Source organism: Orussus abietinus, unplaced genomic scaffold (assembly GCF_000612105.2).
Source record: "Orussus abietinus isolate OABI.00-Male unplaced genomic scaffold, Oabi_2.0 scaffold340, whole genome shotgun sequence".
NCBI classification, from domain to species: Eukaryota; Metazoa; Arthropoda; class Insecta; order Hymenoptera; family Orussidae; genus Orussus; species Orussus abietinus.
This window is the reverse complement of record NW_019395966.1, coordinates 13,448-36,918: the sequence shown is the minus strand read 5'-3', so window position 1 is coordinate 36,918 and position 23,471 is coordinate 13,448. Positions and strand designations below refer to the sequence as shown.

Here is a 23,471-nt window from a genome sequence, read left to right as displayed (position 1 = left end):
GAATTATAAGGGACTTAACATGTCCGGGATCGGAACGATATTCGCACGCGGCCGGTACAAAACCAATGGCTGGGGATCTCTGAAAAAAGCGGCGTAACATATGATAACAATTTATAATTCCGGAAGTCCTCGGAGCTACGCAAGGGATTAATCAGAAATTCCACGGAGGGCGACATAAATCGTTCGGAAATCAGTCGGCAAACGATCGAGAGTCGTCGGCGAATTGACGGGAATCGACGGAAATCGGCTGGAAAAATCGACTCATGGCACGAGGAGTTGGAAAACTTTAGCGGTCACGACAAGGCTCTCTGGGCTGGTTAGGGCTCTCCTGTAATGACTTCGTCGTTGAGGCCCCTACACTAAAGACTCCCTCCGGGTTGGTACGGGGCCCTTCTGAAAATTCAGGCGGTAAGACGCCTCTTCGGGTGCGGTCGAAGAAATCCTGGACGGAACGACACGGAACGCGCAGGACGGGACGCCGGAAGGTAGCTGCGGCGTCGACGACGGTCCCTCTGGCAATGTCCGTCCGGCCGTAAGATCTTCGCCAATGCCATGGTCCTCTTGGTGGGCCTGAAGGAACTTGATCTTGGCGTTCTGTCTTAATATCTCGCTATTCAAATAGTGTCACTAGGCCGCCTAATTAGAGCAGCCGACGGCCGATGGCAGCAGAGCCCCCATTTCGGGACTGGGGTGCGTCACTTAATCCTAGAGACGATTAGAATTACGCGTCGCTCCTCTGCAGAGGTCTACCGCAACAATTTTTGAAATTTTAGAACAACAAAACATCACAATTTTAGTAATTGTCAGAGGGACTCCTCGCTCCGTCCGCAAACCCTCTTGTGACTGGAAAATATCTTGCCACGTCACAACAGATAGAAAGGCATGAATAAAATTATGGTTTGTAAGTTCTTGACTAGGTAAATTCTTTGCTTCAACCAACCATTCCTTCATTGCTGTCACAATACGTATATTTTGCATGAAAATACAAAAGTGTATAATAATCGTTAGTAATGTTTCCATTATAGCGCAAATGTCATACAACTGTAGCTTGTTAATTCTCGAATAATTAAATTATTATAATAAAAATCGCTGACATAGATCGAAATTAGAATATTAATGCTATTGAATTTAAGAATTGATAAGTAAAAATTAACATTTTTGTAATTATGATTCATCATCGCTAATACCACCTCCCGTACGTCCTTTAGGTCCTCCAGCCCTTTTTGCCATTATTATTTGATCCACTTTCAAAATTGTGCATGCTGCTTCAACAGCGTATTTTAAAGCCCACAACTTTGATAAATATAAATCCAATATTTCGGCATTAACTGTATCGATAAGAGTCGCTTCGCCAATCTGTAAATAATTATTTTATATTTATATTAATATTGCAGTAATAAATTAACTGTACTCGAGAACTAGAATAAGTCAGAAAATGACGTGCCATGGTTGCTTCTACTATTTCTAGAAACACGTGTTCATTGAGTAGATCGAGTAATTGAAAGACGGCTGAATATAGTTAGTAGTGTTTTATTTTATTAATATTTGATACCGATTCTGACTGAGTCGAATTTTTTTAAGACCAATTTCTCCGGTAGAACTAAACAAAACTAAAATAGAAATTAAAAACCTGGAAATAGTATTGATGAATAAATACAAAATATAGTTCGTTTATAATAGCATTTATGTTTATGCCGTATAAATGCGATAGCTAATGGAGCGTAGTCTTCGGTTATCTTTGATGGAGGAAAGGCAAGCGCATTACTACTCCAAGTCACAGGCAAGAGAACGACAGCTGTAAGGAATGTGGCTACGGGTGCCGACACACTGTTCTTGTGAATGCATGAGAGATGGTTCTAACAGACGACAATATTGTTAACTGGGATACAGTGGAGGTACTAACAATTATCAACGTTGGAACTTGAATTTAGTAAAAATACTGCGAGTCCCTCCCATGATTCTGTTACATTCACTGTGGTGAAAATGTAAGATATTTTACGTAAGAATACTCAGCAAGGAATTTCGTGTCGAATGAAGAGATAGGGGAAAGAGGGAGAAATAATAGAGGGAGAGCGAAAGAAACTCAGCGACGAGAGTGCGTGTATATTGTAACGGGTCCAAGTGTGAACGTGCGCAATATAGTCGCAAGTAAATCGGAACACTTAGGGCATGCGCGGCGACTTCGCGAGAAGAGTAGGGTGGCCTCAGGAAGGGAAACCGCAGCCCGCGAGCGCGGAGCGCAGGTCAGGCGCTCTCTCGATTCTTGACAGTGGTAAGACATAGCTCGAGTCCCCTCATGGCTTTCAACCGAGATTCAAATAAGAAGATTCGGCCTCTTCGGGAGTTCTCGAAAGCCGCGGGAATGACTTCGTTGGGAGATTGTTCGTTCCTCGATGACCGAGCATTACCGCTCTCGATTCGAGCCGGACGGTCACCTAAACGAAGAAGTGCTTTGGAGATCCACCTGAGCTCGTTGACCAAGCATTGCCACTCACAATTCGAGTGCAGGCACAGAGGCCCCTACAAGAACGAATGATCTTTGATATAATTATTTGCAGGTCCCATGTTCCAGTGAGCCTGGCATAGCCACAACACCCCACATCCTAGTTCGCTTAAATCCTCCACAAAAATCCTATCTTCGTACCCTCCAGATCGCACGCTGCGACTAAGATCGGATTTCCTTGCTTACAAAAACCTTAACCTAGCCAATATCCACGACTGGATAACATAGGCTAACTAACACTAACACCTGGAGGGAATAACTCTAGAAGACACACAGATCCGCGGTTGATTCGAGTCCGTGAGTCCAAAATAATTAAGAGAGCATTAGTTCCAATAGGGCTGATCAGCCACTCAGAATTAGGTTCAAAATTCTCATTGAAGTTGTAAATTAACAACTCTGTATCTCGAGCTTACCAACGGTCAAATTTCAAATCAAACGTGTGTGCAAAAATTCGAGACTTGGGGAAGAGAAAACGCGGAGAGGCGCGAGGACGGTTACTAAGTCCGATCTGAATCCTACTCCAAAGCAAATTATCCAAATAACCTTTACTTCCCATGTTTCCATGTTCCTTTGTTGATTCTATGATGAACATATAGAACGCACTCTTGATGGAATAAACCGTTCTTACTGAGAATTATTTCCTCTCCTTTCTTCTCCCGAACCGAGTACGTGAGTCAGGGAAAAATCCCTTTAATCCGACTAGGATTAAACCTAATTGAATTAAAGAGGCCGGAAATTCAAGAACTTTCCCAGAAATTTAAATCGCCAAATTTCACTTTAGACAGGACGGCGCCAGAGCGCTGGATAGTCTCGTTACACTGGCCAACTTCGCTACTATAGGCATGCAATGGATGGCCGAATACGGCGGCTCGACGGCCGTGACTATTGTAGTATCTATATCTCTTCACATTTTCTTTAATGCAAAGATTCAACGGGAGGTTATGAATCAGAAAATGATAACGATTGCATTCATATCAATTTTAAACGTCCTGAATCAGTTACCGGAAAGCTATTGATTAATATTAATAAACACTCAACATAGGACGAGACGACTTTCAGTTCCGTCGTCATCTTCGCACCACCTTCGTGAATTTTTCCTGTCAGATGACGCCAGTAGTGGCATTGGTACACTAAAATATATAGTAAACTGGAACGCTCACCACGCTTAGGAATACACGGCGAACCTTGTCTCGGAAAGAAGTAGATTTGGTTGTCTCTGCATCCTTATCACACAAAGTTCAGTAAGCATGGGTGCGACAAAGATACGCGATGGGCCGCTCTCCATAATTGTTTCATCCTTAGAGACAATATACTTGCTCTTGTTTAAGCGATGCGTGCGCATCATTTGTACAGTCCGAAAGGAAAGTTCAGTGGAATGCAACGAAGTGATAGGGCAAAACTTATCGGTGGGAAGTTTAACGGAATACCATATTTCTGTATAGCAAAAGCATGCACTACATTTCGAATTATTTATCTTTAATTATTGTACTCCGTAATTATCTAAGGACAGTTCTCTACGAAGAAAAAAATGTGCAATCGGACTGTACATCTAAAAGTGGGGACGGCTTCAAGGACAGCTCGAGCCGAACCCGCTAATGAACGTTCCAGTTTACTATATATTTTAGAGCACCGCAATGACTTCCCTTTTCACTTCTTTCACGGCGGACGGCGACACCTCCTCGTTTAAAACAGTTTTCAAACGATTTCATCAGCGGATTTAACTTGTGTCATCGTCATATAGATCATATGCAAATAATAGGGTTAAACGTCGAGATTGACCGATTGGTGCATTGAAGATAGTTTCTGGGACGTTGCGGCCAAAAATAAATATTTTTTAAAATAGTTTTGCCGCGAAAATAAGGTAGGAACAACAATTCGTATTGTATTAATTACGTTAATGATATGACGATATCGTAATATTATAATGATCTAATGAGATAGAGGTTAAGATCCAAGCTCCCACTTTTCAGGTAAAACATTCCACGACAGAGAAAATTATGAATCTTGTTTAACTATTTGACAAAATGTTATTTTCGGCTAATTATGTTGTTATAATAAAATTTTGACTTGAATATTCAAGCCGTAAGTAGTTAAAAGACTAGTTAGAAACAGGTATTAGCGCAATGCCAATCAAGTATCGACTATTTAATATTGATAATAGTGACAAAATAGTTATCCTAAATTCAATTTATTTACACATTCACGAATGCCTTTACATTTCAGTCCACAGATTCAAGACCGCACGTAAAAGAGCAACTGGTGGCAAAGTTTCAAAGGAAAATATTCTTAATGTTTACGGAATTGGTGAAATGAAATATATAAAAGAGATTAAACAGGTTCGAGGCTTTTGTCTATTAATTATTTTTATCATTGAAAGTCATGTAAGATTTTCTGTTGATATTGTTTAGAAGACTTGTAACCTTCGATCGAAACGATCGATTTAGCTCATACAGTAACTTTTGTATCCGGCATAGAATATAGTGTATTAGTATTAGTTTGCTCTTCTTACAGTTACCAAAATTAAAACAATATGCAGGAACATCATGCGTTCGACACACATTCAGGAACAGAAAACATTAGAGAGTGTTTGAATGTTCAATAAGTGTCTGCAGTGTTTAAAGAGTGAATCAATGTAATATTAAAAACTTGAAACTATTTATGTTTGTTAATATTAACAAGATTTAATTAAATTACTGTTCATATATTATCAAAATAGAAGCAGTGCTATAAACACTTAACCAAAATTAGACGTTATCTCAGGTAAAATTGTATAAACATCCCAATCAATAATAGAACACTCAGAATTCATTCTAATGTCGTATAAGCGTGAATAAGGTGCCAAGTACGTCGCGTTCCCGTATGTTATTTTAATGTTGGTAGCTGAAAGAAGAGTAAAGTTGGATACGATACAATATTCCATATCTGATACAAAAATTTTTGTATAAGTTGGGTTGCTTGATTTCAAGTCATAAGCCTTCTAATCGATCATAACCACCGGAATACCGCGCGGCAACGGCCAAGTAGAGAGGATGAACCGAATCATAATCCCCGTCCTGACAAAGTTATCTATGCCCCAACCCGCGGAACGGCACAAACACGTGGACACAGTGCAGCAGCACATCAACTCATCTTGTAGTCGAAGTATCGACACAACGCCCTTCGAACTTCTTGTCGGCAGGGCCACGCAGCTGAAGGACGACCTGCCGGTACGACAGGCAATTGAAAGAGAAGTTGCTGAGATTTTCTCAAAGAACCGATCGGACCTTCGAGACGAGGCCATGGCCAACATTCGGAAGGTCCAAGAGCAGAACAGGAAGGGAAGCAACCGAAAGCGGAAGATGGCAGACACATACAGAGTCGAAGACTTAGTAGCCATTCAGAAAACCCACTCGGAGCCGGACTGAAGCTTCACCCTAAGTTCTTGGGGCTATAAAGGGTGGCGACTGTCCTAAGAAACGACCGCTACCACGTCGAGCGAGTTGGCGAGCATGAGGGACCGGGCCGTACCAGCGCATCGGCGGACTACATGAAGCCGTGGCCAACTAAATCCAGGCCCGGATTCGACACCGCGTCGGAGCGGAGGACAACGGCGCCGAGGACGACGGTGACATCAAAGACGATACCACTTGCAAGATGGCCGAGTGTGGAGCCCGCCTGCGCGAGGACACCTTGCGCGCGCAAAGGAGGCGGGAGAGGGAAGAGAGCACGGCAGTCGGCCGCCAGCCATAGAGCGTGTAACATCGCGCATGTCACATCGAAATAAAGGACTAATTTTGTGGAAATATGAGATCCGATCTGTGACGAAACCCCTAGACCCCGGTATCCCTTTCCTACACAAATATTCTTTTTTTGTGAGCATAACATCGGAACTAACCACGAGACGAGCACTATATTAACGTCGGACGTCTGCTAGCCTTATTAATGGGATATAAAAAATGATATATTTAATAGGACAACAAAAACTTGTGAAATACCCTACAAAAACACTTCCGTGTAAAAAAACCTCGCCAAGTACATGATCGTTGCGAATCCCCACTTTGAAGAAAAAAAAAAATATATGTTATTTAGATCCACATTGTGCTTCTACCTGGGGAGGGGGGGAGAAAGAAAAAAAAAGAAATCAAAGCACAAAGCCAAGTGCATACATCGGGAAGTATCTGCTTCTTATATAGTCTAACATTAGTTTATCATTCTTATTTCATTTACGAACTTTAATGTCTTCACTAGTTTTGTTATTACTGCAAATTACATTTAAGTTTAATAATCATAATTTTTTATCATGTACAATGTCAAGTGATTTCTTATCGAGTACTATTTGGCGGATCCGTGCAAAAAATGTCACATTACTGACATTGAGCAGACCGAGACGTTTATGAAATTGATTTCATGTTATTAGTCCACAAATTCCAAGCACTCTTTTAGCCTATATAGTTCCACGTGTGCTGCACAATTAATTTATCCACGTGCTATCCATTTACAACGATTTCAGTCAAGAGGACCCTATCGAGTGTCAAATTTTAAACATATAAAAATAATTTTCTTTTTCGTAAAACACGGACTCGCCAAGTAGTACACGACAAGAAATCACTTAACATTGTACAAAATAAAAAATGACGATTATTGAACTTAAATGTAATTTGCAGTAATAACATAAAACTAGTGAAGGCATTAGAGTTCGTAAATGAAAAAAGAATGATAAACTAATGCCAGACTATATAAGAAGCAGATACTTCCCGACGTATGCACTTGGCTTTGTGTTTTGATTTCAGTATTTTTTTTTTTGAGGGGGTAATACACATACACAAATTACTTCACCGCGTACTTCCTGTTGCACAAACAGGCATAGACCTGATTGCGACAGTTTTCGTTCTCTCACCGTTCTGTTTGACCCAGTCAGAGCCATATTCAAACATAAAGAGTGAGTGGGCCATATATTGTACGTCTGTTTCAATCTAGGGTTTTCACATTTTTACTGGAAGGATACAGAATTGGGTAAATAAACTCGCGTGACAAAAAAGTGCGAGAAGGGAATACTCCCACGAAAGATACAGAATTGACCCCCAGATGGCAGATTAGAACGTCACTCACGGCTATAAAGTACTTATTCAAATGTTATATAATACAAACAAAAATAGAAATGTAAATAATTAAGTGGAATAACAATGGCTAATTTCTAAAACGGGCAAGTGCTGTTACATAATTTGTCGACTGTTTTATAATTCTATTCAGATGAAGAAAAATAAATGACCATTCTTGTTCGAATATTAATCTACAAAATTTCATATATTCTGGAAAAATGAAATTGTAAGTATATAACACGACTCAAAATTTACTTTTATAAAGTAGATATAACCCTTGGTTTTGAATATAGCAAATTTCTTTGTGTCACCTATTTAAGTGGTTCCGTTTTGTATTATATGAAAGAAATTTAAAAAGTAAGGTGACAATTAGCTAATTTACAACACAATAACTATTTTTATAGGTGAATTATTGTAGGTATTAAAAAATAGATGCCCAACATTTTTGTCCGAATTACAATTTTAGTTACATGCAATGTTGAGTTAGACAAAGAATTTAGAAGTTCCTTAAAAGCCTAGGTCCTATGTTCACGTTTAATGCTCTTTGAATTGATTATGAAAAGGGAGTGGGAACAAAAGATAGGTTGGGTACTGCAACATAAAAAACGCATGTGTAACCCTCTACATATCATCATTAAGTTGGAAAGATGATTAGTGCCGCCATCCGTTGGCTAACATACAAATTATCGAACATCAACGGCCGATATCCTTCTGAGCTTCTGTGAAGACTCCTGAATTGATTTAAAATAACATTTTAATAATTCCCATATTAGGAAAGAATAGTAAAAATATATACTTACGTCAATGTTGAAACCGTAGGACTTTTTACCTTCTTTATGTGCCGCATAAAGTTTCGACAATAATTCAGAAGCACGATTGCCACTGTTCTCTGCTAATGTTTTAGGAAAGCTTTCGAGAGCAGTAGAAAATTTGCGAACGGCATACTGTTCCAAACCGGGCAAAGTGTCAGCATATGCAGCAATTTGTGCTGCCAGTTCAACTTCCGTAGCGCCAGCACCAGCAAGAAATCGTCCATCTCTCGTCATTCCTTTAAATGTGTTCACGCCATCATCGATGGCTCGCTCAATGTCATCTAAGAAATTCTCTGTTGAGCCACGTACAACGATGGTACTTATGCGACTTTCCTTTCCATTTATCCTAAATACTACAACTGCAGTATCTCCCAGTTCATCGACGTAAACAGTATCCGCAAATCCCAAATCTTCTTTGCTTGGTGACATCTGCATAAATTTGATTTAATTATTTTAATTATTTTTTAATGGAACCATATAATTCATTTTATCACTTTTAATCGTTGTGTGAAAACAGTTTTGGGTTTGACAACATTCTAACTGGAAACATCAAAAAGAAATCTAGGAAAAGACTATTATATAAAAGTACAATAAGTTCTTTTTCGAACCCTCAAATAGAAGTTTCTTTATTATATCGTTTTCACAGCATAAACAAAAAGTAGAACAATTCAGTTATTCAGTCTCCATTTTTTCTGACTCCCAAAATTCGAAATATTAAAGGTACTAGTTATTGGTCTACGTGGTACATATATTGCTTACCAACTTTGACAATGCAGTCGCTCCTACGGCTTTGCATAGTCTTCTTACATCAAATTTACTGGGCAAACGTACTGCCATTAACTTATACTTGTTCATATAGTGAAGTGCCATATCACCAAATTTTCCGCCTGATACGATTACAGTGGCACCGCTATCGGCAATTGACTTAATTTGAGATTCGAGCAATGATTCTTCTCCTCGAGAAAAGTTCATTAACTCATCTGCCGTTTTTATCAGAACCGTTCCCTTGGTTTCCGTTTGCATAATATCAATGGGACAAGTAAAAACTGCAATTTTTGCATCCGACATCTTTGTCACGTCACCTTCGACTTGACGCTTAAACACCATGCCCTGCACAACTTGAGACGAATTTAATCCTGCTCCCAAAATTTTACACACTCGCACATTGTCTACATTAAAAGTTGCTTTTTCTGGAAGAATAGATACGCATGCCTGTGCAATTAAGTCAGAAAGGAGTTCTTCGTTGCCGTATTGCTTGCTCATTACAGCAGTCTTTATTCCCATTTTCACTTGCTCAATATTTCGATAATCTTTGACGTCGTAAACAATTAACGTTGTTAGTATTTGTAATGCTTTTTCTAGTGCTAATTCGTAGCCCTCCACAATTTCTGAGGTGGTAATTCCCTGTAATAAAAAGTTTTACCATTAATATATAGATAAATTGGGATAATGGAAAAATGATACAAACATTCCTAATAAAAGTTTAACAACTTTTTACTGTACAATATTACATTTTTTATTTTCAGAAAGCTACATCTAGAATGTTAATTCATCCTATTATTCAAGATATACTAAAGGAAAATCGTTGAACATTACATCTTTTAACACATTAACACTTAAACGACCGCTCACGAGATTTTTCGTGTTTCAATGTCGAGACGTAAAAGATCGGCAACGAGATTTCTCGTTTTTATCTCTTTTCGCCGGTCTTAGAGTAAGCCTACGGGAAATAATATGCTGTCATTTAAATGTTAAGTGTCGTTTACCATTTTCTTTACACTATGGCATAAACAGTACCAATACGGCATAAACAGTAACAGTACCATATGTGGTACTACGATCTGAAGAGAACATTCATGGTCAATTACCAGTCACCAGTACGTCGCTTAAAGGGTTATGAAGGTATCATACATATACCAGGTGATTCATTTAACTTGAGACACCGAATATCTCGAGAAATACACACCATACGAAAAAATTGTTCAGAACGAAAATTATTCGTATGAGAGGGACAAACAAAGAAGATCCATCAGTTTGACTGTAGATGGCGCTATTCTCAGTGAAAGTGAGGTTAGATTCATTTTCTTAATTGGCAACCCCCATTTTTTTATTGCAGATTCCTATTCTACGTACAAAAATAAGAAATTTTGGTTCGAAATATTTCTTTCTTCGAAACGTGCATTTTTCAAAGGTTATAAGGGTTTAATGTTCAAATGCACGAAACGACTGCGACGCTCCCACCGGCGGCGTCTCTCCATGGTACGCGTTCAAAGTACCTTCCGGATCTGGAATCTGGAAGAAACGTGACTGATGCCGTCACACTTTATTCTGAGCGTTTTTCAGGTAGAGCACAGTCGCGAGCTTCTTTTTATCGCGTTGTTAAGCAGTCCACTATCCAAGGTAGTGAACTCTTACGAATCACACTAACTCTCAAGAATTGCTTTTCGACTAGCAGCGTCGCTTACCTCCAAAAACAATTGACGATCGCTAGTCGCGGAAATCCCTCGGCAACGCCAGGGTGTTTTGTCGTTTTGTTTGATAACAAACATTGAGTCGTTCCTAAGGTACTATGATCGCGTACCATGAAGAGACGCCGCCGGTAGGAGTGTCACAGTCGTCCGGGCATTTGAACTTTAAACCCTTATAACCTTTGAAAAATGCACGTTTCGAACAAAATATTTCGAATAAGTTTCTTATTTCTGTACGTAGAATAGGAATCTGCAATAAAAAAAGGGGATTGACATTTAAGAAAATAAACCTAACCTCACTTTCACCGACAAGAGCGCCATCTACAGTCAAACTGATAGCTCCTCTTTGTGTTCCCCACTCTGATACGAATAATTTTCGTTCTGAACAATTTCTCCGCACGATGCGTATTTCTCGAGGTATCTCCAAAACACTGGTTGCTGACCTATTTCTATTGAATATTGCTTGAGTTATGAGCTTTAGAACTTACGATACCGGGAGTATTAGCACTATCGAGAATGTACAGCGTAAAGGTTGCATGATAGAACTTAACATCCCTGTGAGTACGTGCGCGCGTGAATGGTTATGTGCTTTAATTGATTAGATGTTCAAATTGTCTCCTATCTGCTGCTTGATAATAACCTAGTCGTAAGTTAAATGTATTGAAAACATTTTGTCTCATCTCTGATGAGATAAGATTCAGTTGGTGCCACATGTCTGTGGTATGCCAGAGGTTTGTCAAATTTCGTTGCGTACATATTGATTTTAACATACAACCATAAAACACAGTCCATTGGAGAAAGATCTGGTGATCTAGAATGCTACTCTATTTCTCTACGTCTTCTAATCCATCGGTTTGAAAAAGTATCACTTAAATCGGTGAAAATTATGCATTTGTAGAAAATCCGTATTCTATTCTAAGAAAGGTAGCACAGACAGTTGAAATTAGTATATTTTTCGATCATATAATTGTAGCGAATGGAAAGTGGCAACCTTCCAAATTAAATTTACTCATGATCTAGCGGAATGTAACATCGATAGAAGAATTGAGTTTCGTGACGGAATGATGCATCGATCTGACGTGCACAATACCTTCTACAATAACATAATTTTTTTTCTGGTGAAGCTTCTTTCTAATCAAATGGAGCGGTAAATCGTCATAATTCCCTTTATTGGAATCATGATAATCCTCATTGGATTTGCGATCTTCACACATGGGATGCCGAAAAAGTTAACGTTTAGGCAGGTTTTTGCTAACGTGATATTATCGAACCGGTTTTCATCGATGGGAATTTAAACTTAAATAAGTATTTGAACTCATTGCAAAATCATGTAATTATTGCTATTTGCGAATTGTTTAATGGAAATAAACGAAATATTTGGTTTTAACAAGATGGTGTCATCACCACCACACTATGCAATAACAGTACAACAATTTTTAGGAGAAACTTTTCCTAACCGATGGATTGGAAGACATGGAGCAATAGAGTAGCCCTCTATACTATATCTTTCTGTTAGACTATTTTTTAGGGGTTATGTTAAAAACAACGTGTACACAACCCAACCTGCTAACTTAGCAGCCTTAGAGAACATATACAGCATCAAAAAAATCTTATCTCACCAGAGATGAGACAAGATGTTTTCAATGAATTTTACCTATGGTTAGGCTATTGTCAAACAGCAGATAGTTTAAACATTTAATCAAGTGAAGTTCATAATCATCCACGCGCGAGCGAGCGCACACACGCACACGCGCGCGCGCGCACGCACTCACTCACTTTAAAACATATTAGTAGTGTTTCCTGTAAGCATTTCCCGTCTTAGTTTCGTTATTTCAAGAGGGCTGAAATAACATTAGGGTGTCTCCAATTAAAATATCATGTTGTATTTAATATTTCTGGTCGCTCCTCTTTCGGATTAAGCGTATCTACGCTAGTATTATTCGCCGCGCTACATCAAGATTCTAGCAGACACACAAACACGGGCTGACATGGTGTGCAAGGCACCCGACCACCGCGGGAGGAGAATGGCAGGACCCAGGGCCGGTGATCACACGGCTGAGCGGGCGCCACCCAGGACACCACCCCGCCACCTAAGGCACAACCAAGGGTCGCCTGCCTGCCGGATCCCATCAGTTCCGCAGGGGCACCTGCGAGGTTCCGACCCTTCCTGGCCGTTCGCGCGGCTGAGCTGTGTCCCCGGGGAACCCCGCTCGCGGCCAAGTAACGTGCATTGGGCCCAGAGAAAATAGGTCCGAGACATTGCACGATAATCGGCGCCTCGGGGATAATGGAGTCCACCCAGGCAGTTCGCGCGACGGCGAGGCCCCAGTGGTCATGGCGCCGAGAAGACCTCCAGGAAGCCAAGGACCAGACCTGAAGCATGCATCGGGGCAACTTTTCAAATTTGGCGCAGATCCCGCCAACCGACGCGGCAGGTCCCCTCTAAGCATCGGCCCTGGACCTAGCAAACGGCGCGAGCTGGGCGTAAGCCGACTCCTCGCCAGCGGCCGATTCCCGGAATTGTCTCGCCGCGGAGTATTCTCCACCAAAATTTGAGTTCCTAATTGGGCCACCTCTATGCGTAACTGGGCCCATAGGGCACCTAGGAACCTTCTAGCTCTGGAAAATCTACAAAAGCCGAAGACACGAGGGCTCCGACCTTTTTCGTTCTTGAGTTCCACGAAAGTCCAGATCGACCCAACACAGTTTCGCCGCCAGTCCGAAACGCCAAGCCAGAGTTCAGCCAACGGAGCAGCCCTCGACAGAACCGAGCAGGTGGGCCCGACCACAACGTAAGGGGGGTCCCGGGTATTGCACTCCTCGCGCCAGAGTTCCTTTTCTTCGTATCTTTTTCGTCGCGTTTTGTTTCGGGATTTTCCAAGTCGGGCAGGGCGACGTAGAAATTGAAGGGTTCCTTTCTGTTCTGGGTGTATTATTGCTGGAACTAGCGCGGGAAAGAGTTGCGATCCGAAAGTGCCTCCCTATTTAAGGTAGAGTTCGCGCGAATTTCGGGAGCGACCACGTGGCGGTCGAGAGATTTTTCGGGAGATGTGTCGGGAGAAATTAAGTAACTTTTCAGTAGAGTGTCTTTTCGAGAAAGGTAAAGTAACTTTTGGGATAAACTGCTCTTCGGGAAATCCCTTGAATGTCGCGGGAAATGTTCCCCTTCGTGATACATCGCGGATTAGACTCGGTTTACCGGAAAGAGAGAAAAGGAGAGTCGTAGAGTCGAGAATTTTAATACTCATCGGTATTTTCGAGTCTCGAACTGCGTACATCGCATCAGATCGCAAATCACTGAATGCCTGTTTGGATTGCCGAATATCTTTCGGATTCGTTTGAATTTCGGGACATCAGGCGAATCAAATCTAAATCCTTCATTCGGAAGTACGCGATCAGCTCGAGGCACCGAGCGAAGAAGCGGCGAGGCGACCGGCGAACCGTCCGCGTTACTCGGTGCGTGATAGCTGTCGCGGCGCCGATAAAGTAAGTGTACACTGACATTCATCGATGGTTTCCTCTCGAACCTACTGCCCTCTTAAGTCGCGCGGCGTACTAGCGACGGTAGCAGCGCAGAATTTGAATCGCCCAAAAGGCAGAGTGAATTTCTCAAAGAAAATAAATGTTTGTAAACAAAAACAATTAATGAAAATTATTTAAATATTACTGTGAAGTGTCCCTGACCCACTTAAAGTAGATTTCTTTAAATGATTACATACAGAATTTCTTAAACAATATATTAAAACATATTTCATTAAAAGTTAACGAGTTTCATAGCGATTCAGTTGTTCCATCCACTGAAACGAAGTTACAGTATTATCTTAGCATAAAAAAGTGCATTAATATTTAGGCAGTTAAATGCCGCAGAAAAATCAACATTGCATCCACTTTCGGATATAGAAGCGGGATCATGATTCCATCTCGATTATATATTTACGTTCTACGTCTTTCTCCATATTCCTCGAATAAATGGACACCTGTAAATATAAGTGAGTCTTTGTTATGGGAGTTTTTTGTAAACCCAAACATGAGTAACTTTCATGAATTGAATTCATTCAAAATAGGTTTCTAAAATGTAAAATACCATTTTCTACTTTGTGTTTGAAATAGGAACAATTACTATTTTGGATTTCCTATTTTAAATAGATTTTGAATAAATTATCGTTTAAAATTAAGTACTTCCAGAGAAATGAGAATATTAGAAAGGAATCGATCACAATGATACTTATTCTATCTATTGAATCAACTCTCGAAACAGTTAAATAACACGCATAACTGGAAATAGCCACTTTCGCAAAAACTGATGAACTTAAATAGTTTACTTGCATTTTAAATTCAAATACAACTCATAAAATTACGTGTCCGAATAAAGCATGGACAACGAAGGGTTAACGGTACGAGTAGATGGCAAAGTTTATTTGAGACGATAGTTCTCGTGAAGGAATTGATTCTCCTCTCCCTTTGTCATTTAGGTGATCGTGGTCGTCGCAAAATGACCATCCACTTTGCTAACCGCGGAAGGAAGGAGCGATAAGGCCCGAGGGTAAACGACTCCAAGCGAAAATGTCGTTCGGAGGCATAAGACCCGCGAGAGAGTAAGAGAGAACGCTGCTCCTAAAGGGACGAGATCGTAGTCCGGGGTCGAAAGAAAGTCTTCCTCGCCGCTATGAAAACATTGATGCTAATCCGATTATCGGGACGCCGATGTCGAGACTTTCATAAAAGGGGGTGAAATGCGCGAGACCGGAGTTTTGAGAGTGGTAGTGGAAACCTATGCAAGGAGTAAGAAAGAACGCCACGTCTAGGACCCTTGGCCCCGAGATGACGACCGAGAAGGCCCCGTCGAAGTGAACCCTATTCCTGGTCAGGGCCCGAAACCCGGCCGCATAAGTCGGTCCTTCAATTTCTAAGGATGGCGCATCAGATAGGCTATCTCACTCGGACACATGGCCTCCAGGGCGGACATAGAGACACAAGTATGCAATCGCCTTACCGCACCGACCCTCCGTCCTCGTGTTACCGCCGAGGTTGAGTGTCGATGGACTCGATCGCTATTCGGATGGGTTACCGTTCTTGAGTGATGTTCTGAAAAACGCATGCCTCTGAGTAATTTGGAACTTATTATACTTACGTATCTTGACCCATTGATCGTTAATATGATAGTGATAATTGGCGCAGTGTCATTTTCAAGATAAAAATGATAGTTAATCATTTTTGCACATTTTGACATTATTTCTCTTTAGCACAAACTTGAGAAAAAAATTTCGTAGATGAAAGTTGTTATCCTCGAAAAAAATTCAACTTTTATGTTATACTCATTTTTTCTCCATAGCCGTCACTTTTAGAGAAAAATGGAATACATTCCTCAAATACAAAAGTATAATTAACTGTGGGAGATCTTCACGCGGTAAACGCGCTAGAACGGGGAGGGAGGGATGCTTAAGAGTCAGGTCAGGTTACTTTAAATATCTTGGGGGTCCAATCCACGCATGTAATGATCGGGGTCGTATAGATTAGTTGTATGAACTAATTTCCTGTTTCAGTAATGTATTTCATTTTTCTCGATAAACGGTTTTAGAACAAAAATGTATAGAATATAAAAGGTCGATTTTTTTTCAACAGCTACCCTTTTCATTTCCATCGGCTACTCTCATTAAACAATATTAATCAAAATAATATAAGAAACGCGAAAAATGATTGAAAACTGATTTCACTTTGAGGACGACATTTCGTAAATTTTCACCATCATATTCGTAATCAGCGCGTCAAAAAAAAAAGGTATACGAAAATCCAAATTATTCGAAAGTTATGCGTTTATCAGAACAATATCCCCGTTCTTCTTTCCTTTCGCCTACGCGTGTCACATTTGAGAGAAAATTAATGCTACGAAATACACCAATTTAATCCCATATTTGATATTGCAATGTTACGTGGCGGCCGAGTGGCTAGCGAGGCCGGGAGAATTTTTCAGATTCCTCCAAGCGGTATATGGTTTGTAGGGGAATTAACTCAGAACAGATAGAAGTTAAGATCTAAGCTGTCACTTTTTTGGTAAAACTTTTCACTACAGAGAAAATTATGAATCTTGTTTAACTATTTGACAAAATGTTATTTACGGTTAATTATGCTTTTATAATAAAATTTTGACTTGAATATTCAAGCCGTAAGTAGTTAAATGACTATTTCTAATTAGAAACAGGTAGTCGATAGATATTAGCGCAATGTCAATCAAGTATCGACTATTCAATATTGATAATAGTGACAAAATAGTTATCCTAAGATCAATTTATTTACACATTCACGAATGCCTTTACATTTTAGTCCAAAGATTCAAGACTGCATGTAGAAGAGCAACTGGTGGCAAGGTTTCAAAGGAAAATATTCTTAATGTTTACGGAATTGGCGAAATGAAATATATAAAAGAGATTAAACAGGTTCGAGGCTTTTGTCTATTAATTACTTTTATCATTAAAAGTCATGTAAGATTTTCTGTTGACATTGTTCAGAAGGCTTGTAACCCTTAAACGATCGATTTAGCTCATACAGTAACTTTTGTATCCGCCATAGAATATAGTGTATTAGTATTAGCTTGCTCTTCTTACAATTACCAAAATTAAAACAATGTGCAGGAACATCATGCGTGCGACAACACATTCAGGAACAGAAAACATTAGAGAGTGTTTTAATGTTCAATAAGTGTCTGCAGTGTTTACAAAGTGAATCAATGTAATATTAAAAACCTGAAACTATTTATGTTTGTTAATATTAACAAGATTTAATTAAATTACTGTTCAAGTATTATCAAAATAGAAGCAAAGTGCTATAAACACTTAACAAAAATTAGACGTTATCTCAGGTAAAATTGTATAAACATTCCAATCAATAATAGAAAACTCAGAATTCATTCTAATGCCGTATAAGCGTGAATAAGGTGCCAAGTACGTCGCGTTCCCGTATGATGTTTTAATTTTGGTAGCTGAAAGAAGAGCAAAGTTGGATTCGATATAATGTTCCATACCTGATATAAAAATTTCTGTACAAGTTGGGTTGTTCGATTTCAAGTTATAATCCATTTAACCGATGTCAACACAATATATATTGTTACATATGTATTTGTTCATGAGAAAAATTAAAGCTCAGCACATTAAAACCCCGAACTTGTTAAATCATTTTTCTATTTTATTCTACCAGATTAGTGAACATTAAAAAGGATTAAACACCTTTCCATCGGAAACTTTACTACTAGGTGCTACTTCATGCGTGATGTCGAATCTTTGGCCTGAAATCTGAAGGCATCGGTAAATATATTAATAAATTGAAAACCATAAGTTTACAAGGTAACTCAGTCAACAATGTATAGTCGATACATGATTCACATTGAGTCAACATTGATCGACTATCCATTTCTGATTAGAACTAGACTTTTAAGTACATATAGCATGTGTATTCAGTACAACATTTTATAACAATTCCACAAATAACAGTTTGTTGAATATTTAGAAAAGGAGTTGTCTTAATTCAAGTGAAATCTCACCTGAAAAGGGACAGATTAAATTTTATCTTCTATCCTATTATGACATTTATTTAACAAAGTATTAAATAGATATTGTTCTTACCGTTTACGGCACACAAATATTCTTTTTATTGTGAGCGTAACACTGGAACTAATCACGAGAGGACCACTATATCAATGTTGGACGTCTGCTAGCCTTATCAATGTCATATCAAAAATGATATATTTAATAGGAAAACAAAAACTTGTGAAATATCCTACAAAAATCACTTCCATGTAAAAAAAACCTTGCCAAGTACATGATCATTGCGAATCTCCACTTTCGGGGAAAAAAAAAAAGTAATTAGATCTACATTATGCTTCTACCTTAAAAAAAAAAACTGAAATCGAAGCACAAAGCCAAGTGCATACATCGGGAAGTATCTGTTTCTTATAATCTGGCATTAGTTTATCATTCTTTTTTCATTTACGAACTTCGTCGCCTTCACTAGTTTTGTTATTACTGCAAATTTCATTTAAGTTTAATAATCATTATCTTTTTTATTATGTACAATGTTAAGTGATTTCTTATTGAATACTACTTGACGGGTCCAGTGGAAATTTGCAGTAATAACATAAAACTAGTGAAGGCATCAAAGTTTGTAAATGGAAAGGGAATCATAAACTACTGCCAGATTATATAAGAAGCAGATACTTCCCGACATATGCACTTGCCTTTGTTCTTTGATTTCAGTATTTTTTGAAGGCAGAAGCATAATGTGGATCTACCTTTTTTTTTCTCCCTCCCCAAAACGGAGTTTCGCAGCGACCATGTTCTCGGCAAGGTTTGTTTCACAAGAGTGTTTTTGTAGAGTATCAATTTGACCTAGCTGACTTAACTTTCCTGGACTCTTGATGATTCAATGTCATTGCAAAATATGCATGTAAAAAGCAGAAAGTATAATAGAGAGTATCAATCACAATAAAGGTCATCATTCAAATTAGTTCTTTTCGTTTATAAATAAATGATTTCTTCTCGTGCCCAATCATTTTGGAATTCAATTTTAAGACATTATTTGTTTTTATATTATATTACAAAAACAACAGAAATACTTTGTGCTGTCGATTTGAAAAGATAAGAATTCAAGATAATAAACATACCAAACGTAAAAGTTCTTCTGCAGCTTCTAGAAGTGCGCCTGAGAAGATAACAACAAAGTTTGTTCCATCTCCCACTTCTGCTTCTTGCATTTCAGAAGCTAGAACCATCAACTTTGCAGCAGGGTGTTCAACTTCCAATTCTTTAATAATGGTAGCTGCATCATTCGTGACAAACAACTTTTCAATGTGATTGATCACCATTTTATTCATACCATTTGGTCCATAAGCAGTACGTACTGTTTGTGCAAACTGTTTACAAGCTGATATATTATTGTATACAGCTTCTTCTAATCCAGTTAAATGCTAGAGTAAAATACAAAAATTATCGATTAAGAACATGAAATATCATTACTGGTTGAAATGAAGTTCAATAAAACCAACCATGAACAATTTCATTTCTATAATATCATGAAAATCAAGATAAGTATTCGGTTACAAAATTTTCGAAAAGTTATTATTCAAACGAAACTTCATGTAAGTTAATCGTACAATTATTTTCTCAAATAAAAAAATCAAAGTATTTCTTAGGTTTTTTAAATAACTATGATACTCTTAACAAGCAGTTTTATAATCGCTGTAATGAAATATTATCATATTAATAATAATATATGGTTACTATGACTGCCAATATATTTGGGACATGATACATACAAATTTGGATTATTTAACCCTAAGTTCATGCCATAGTTTTGGATTAACATAGCTCATGTTAATGGGTTGTTTGTGCCCAGGTTTATTAATACTAGAACTACCGGCGGATTTTTTTTGTATAGAATGGGCCATTNATCCACTGAACTGAAGTTAGAATACGTTTTATTACCTTGCAGCGGTAGGACATTTTCCCTGTTTACTCTGTCGATGAACACGGCGAGAACAGCGCCGATCGATAGTTTTGGATTAACATAGCTCATGTTAATGGGTTGTTTGTGCCCAGGTTTATTAATACTAGAACTACCGGCGGATTTTTTTTGTATAGAATGGGCCATTTGAAACCAGTTATTTTGACTGGTCTTCGTAGTTCTGGTGTTAAATAATGTTGAAATTGTACAAATGAGATCAATTTGTACTGAAATATTTATTTAATCTTATAGATTAAGGAACATCAGCTTAGAAGATGAAAAACAATATTTAAATAATTGTTTAAACAAATTAAAGTTAAAAGAATAAGAAAAGAAGAAAGAAGAAGAACATAGTAAACTTAAAAGAATCTTTGGAGATATTACAGGTAACAGATTTCAGCTGATCATGAAAGACCCAGCGACATGAACTCAGGATTAATTTCAATTCAATGGCCCAGAGGCAGTGAAAATAAAAACAAATACAATTATAATCATTATGCACTTTTTGAATTCTAGGATGAAACCACTTAAAGTGCTGCTTGACAGCCGACATTCAAGTTCATATCAACAGGACTCAGAGGTACTGATATCAATGTGCCTAGAAACATCGATGATACAAACTAAAGTGTTTGCGAAACGATTGCTGTCAAACAACATGAAATGGCTACATCCCAGAAGCCAAAAAGTACATAAAGAACAACGACCACGGAAGCCTAAAATCTTTAAAATTATAATTATCCTGATGACCCATATATTAGCTAAATAAAGGCATTACGTTATTGAAATTATGCTATTTGAATATTTGTCCCTAAGTTTCCCATTGATTATCATAATTCCATTACTGTAGTCTAGCTTTAAAAGATACAACTGCTTAAAATAATAGCTGGTAATGTTATTTTTAAAATATATAAATATAGCAATCAACAATAATATAAGGGTATTGCAAAGATTTATGTCAAAGTACTAAGCATAGGCACCGACAAAACTGCATACCATTACAATATATTAATAAATTGAAAACCATAAGTTTACAAGGTAACTCAGTCAACAATGTATAGTCGATACATGATTCACATTGAGTCAACATTGATCGACTNTTCTTTTAGATACTACTTTAGCTTTAAAAAAAATGTCATATTTATTAACCAGGAAAAAAAAAATTACTGAAAATATGTGCATTCAGTTTTCAATTTTAGATGATCATAAAATCAAACTGAATACATTCTAATAGGTTCAACACTAGAAACGGCTTTTTCTATGATACAAAGGTATGTTGGATTGATTTTGTCCTATAGATAAATATATTGAAGTATCATTGAATCTTTTTGATTCCGTTCATCCATAAAAGGCAAGACAACCAAAGGTTGATTTGCCTTTTATGGATAAACGAAGGTACATTCTCATAGTTTATTTTGAAATTAATAATCCATTAACTAGATCCATGGCAGAATATATCGGTGACAAATATATTACGAACCCGAGCTCCTTCTTTTAACATCTGAGATACGCCAGGAGGCTTAGGCACGTGTAAAGCCATTTTTTGTCGTTTGAAAAATCGGATTGATCAGTCACTTCGTTCCTTCACTCACGTGGCTAACCTCGGTCGGCAGCGTGAACGTATTCAAACGTATTTGCCAGAAAGCTATTCCCAAATAGAATAAGGGGATCTATTAGACAGACATGAGTTGAAAGATTCTTCACGGGCAGGATCGCGCAATTGTTATCCTGCGCTACACTCGGTGCACAATATGGGCGGCTCGTGTGTGGCGTCGGAAGCTAGGACAACGGTACATATATACGCAGTTCAAAAAACCGCCGCAAACGACGCTCCGAAGACCGGGCAACACGCAATCACACCTAGAGTTCTAAATCCAGTAAGTTACGTCAGAAACGAAGAGAAATTCCCGGTAACTTATCGGTAATTTCTCCAAAGCCTTTTTTATGGAGAAATTATGAGAATTTGAATTTTTCAACAGAGCGAACGAGAGGTTTCGATTAGCTATAGAGAAACATCGTAGAGGGGAATTTCCGTTGTACGTTCTCCGTAGCCTATCAAAACCTCCCATTCGCTTCGTCGCAGAATGAAATATCAGTTCGTTTGAAACAAATGGCATGAAATTTTCCGTGAAGTTGTACATACGTGAATATTTTTAGCTGGAGGTAAATACCACCCTATAATCAATATTTTCTAATAGTAATTATTACTCTATAGCTTGAACTTTGAAGTTGATTGAAAAAAAAAAGATATTTAAACGAAGAAACCTAAAGTATAAATAACAAAATTAACGTTCTCTTAAATTCTCAATGTTCCCGGTAACTTACGGTATGTTTCACAGTTACCTTCTCCAGTTTAATGTTACCGAGAATTTTCGAACTCTAATCACACCTTGGTTCGCCGTGACGATATATAAAGAGTAAACTGGACTCCGTCGATGGTTTCCTCCTGTCCGCTCTGCCCTCTCCGGCTGCGCAGCGTACTAGCGGCGGGAGCAGCGCGGAATTTGAATCGCATGAGGGGTAGAATGGATTTCCTAAAGAAAATAAATATTTATAAAAAAAACAATTAATTAAAATTATTTAAGTATTATTGCCGAGTGTCCCTGATCCACCTTACGTAGTTTTTGTTAAATGATAATTTACAGAATTTTTTAAATAATATAATGAAACATGTTTTATTTAAATGTTAACAAGTTTCTTAGCCATTCAATTGTTCTATCCACTGAACTGAAGTTAGAATACGTTTTATTACCTTGCAGCGGTAGGACATTTTCCCTGTTTACTCTGTCGATGAACACGGCGAGAACAGCGCCGATCGGAGAAAAAGGAATAAATTTAATAAATATTAACAACTGCAATACCGTCAAACGGGGTCAATCAGTGCGATTTTGTGATTCTTATGTTAGTAACATTTATTTATTTCTTTTAACAAGTTGGTTTCAATTTTAGATAACTGATAAATATCCTTGAATGCCATTAAGAAGCAATTTATAGGGTGAACCATAGTTTTGATATAATATTTTCTGTAGATGCCCCAATACACTCCAAGTTGGGGGTCAATAAGTACAAAAAATTAGAAATATTAGGTCGACACTCAAGAAACAAGTTTTTTTTTCCAACA

General features: G+C 38.3%; 1 protein-coding gene across 1 annotated transcript; it reads right to left on the bottom strand.

Moving 5' to 3' along the window:
• Positions 1 to 946: 946 nt before the first annotated feature.
• Positions 947 to 22,076, bottom strand: LOC105695928 (T-complex protein 1 subunit theta). The gene is made up of 5 exons (XM_023433836.1): positions 21,831 to 22,076; positions 19,515 to 19,817; positions 9,153 to 9,797; positions 8,382 to 8,822; positions 947 to 1,356 (listed from the first exon to the last, which is right to left on the bottom strand). Exons 1-5 carry the CDS (start codon positions 21,888 to 21,890, stop codon positions 1,165 to 1,167), a joined length of 1,641 nt encoding a protein of 546 aa, XP_023289604.1. The 5' UTR covers positions 21,891 to 22,076; the 3' UTR covers positions 947 to 1,164.
• Positions 22,077 to 23,471: the final 1,395 nt, after the last annotated feature.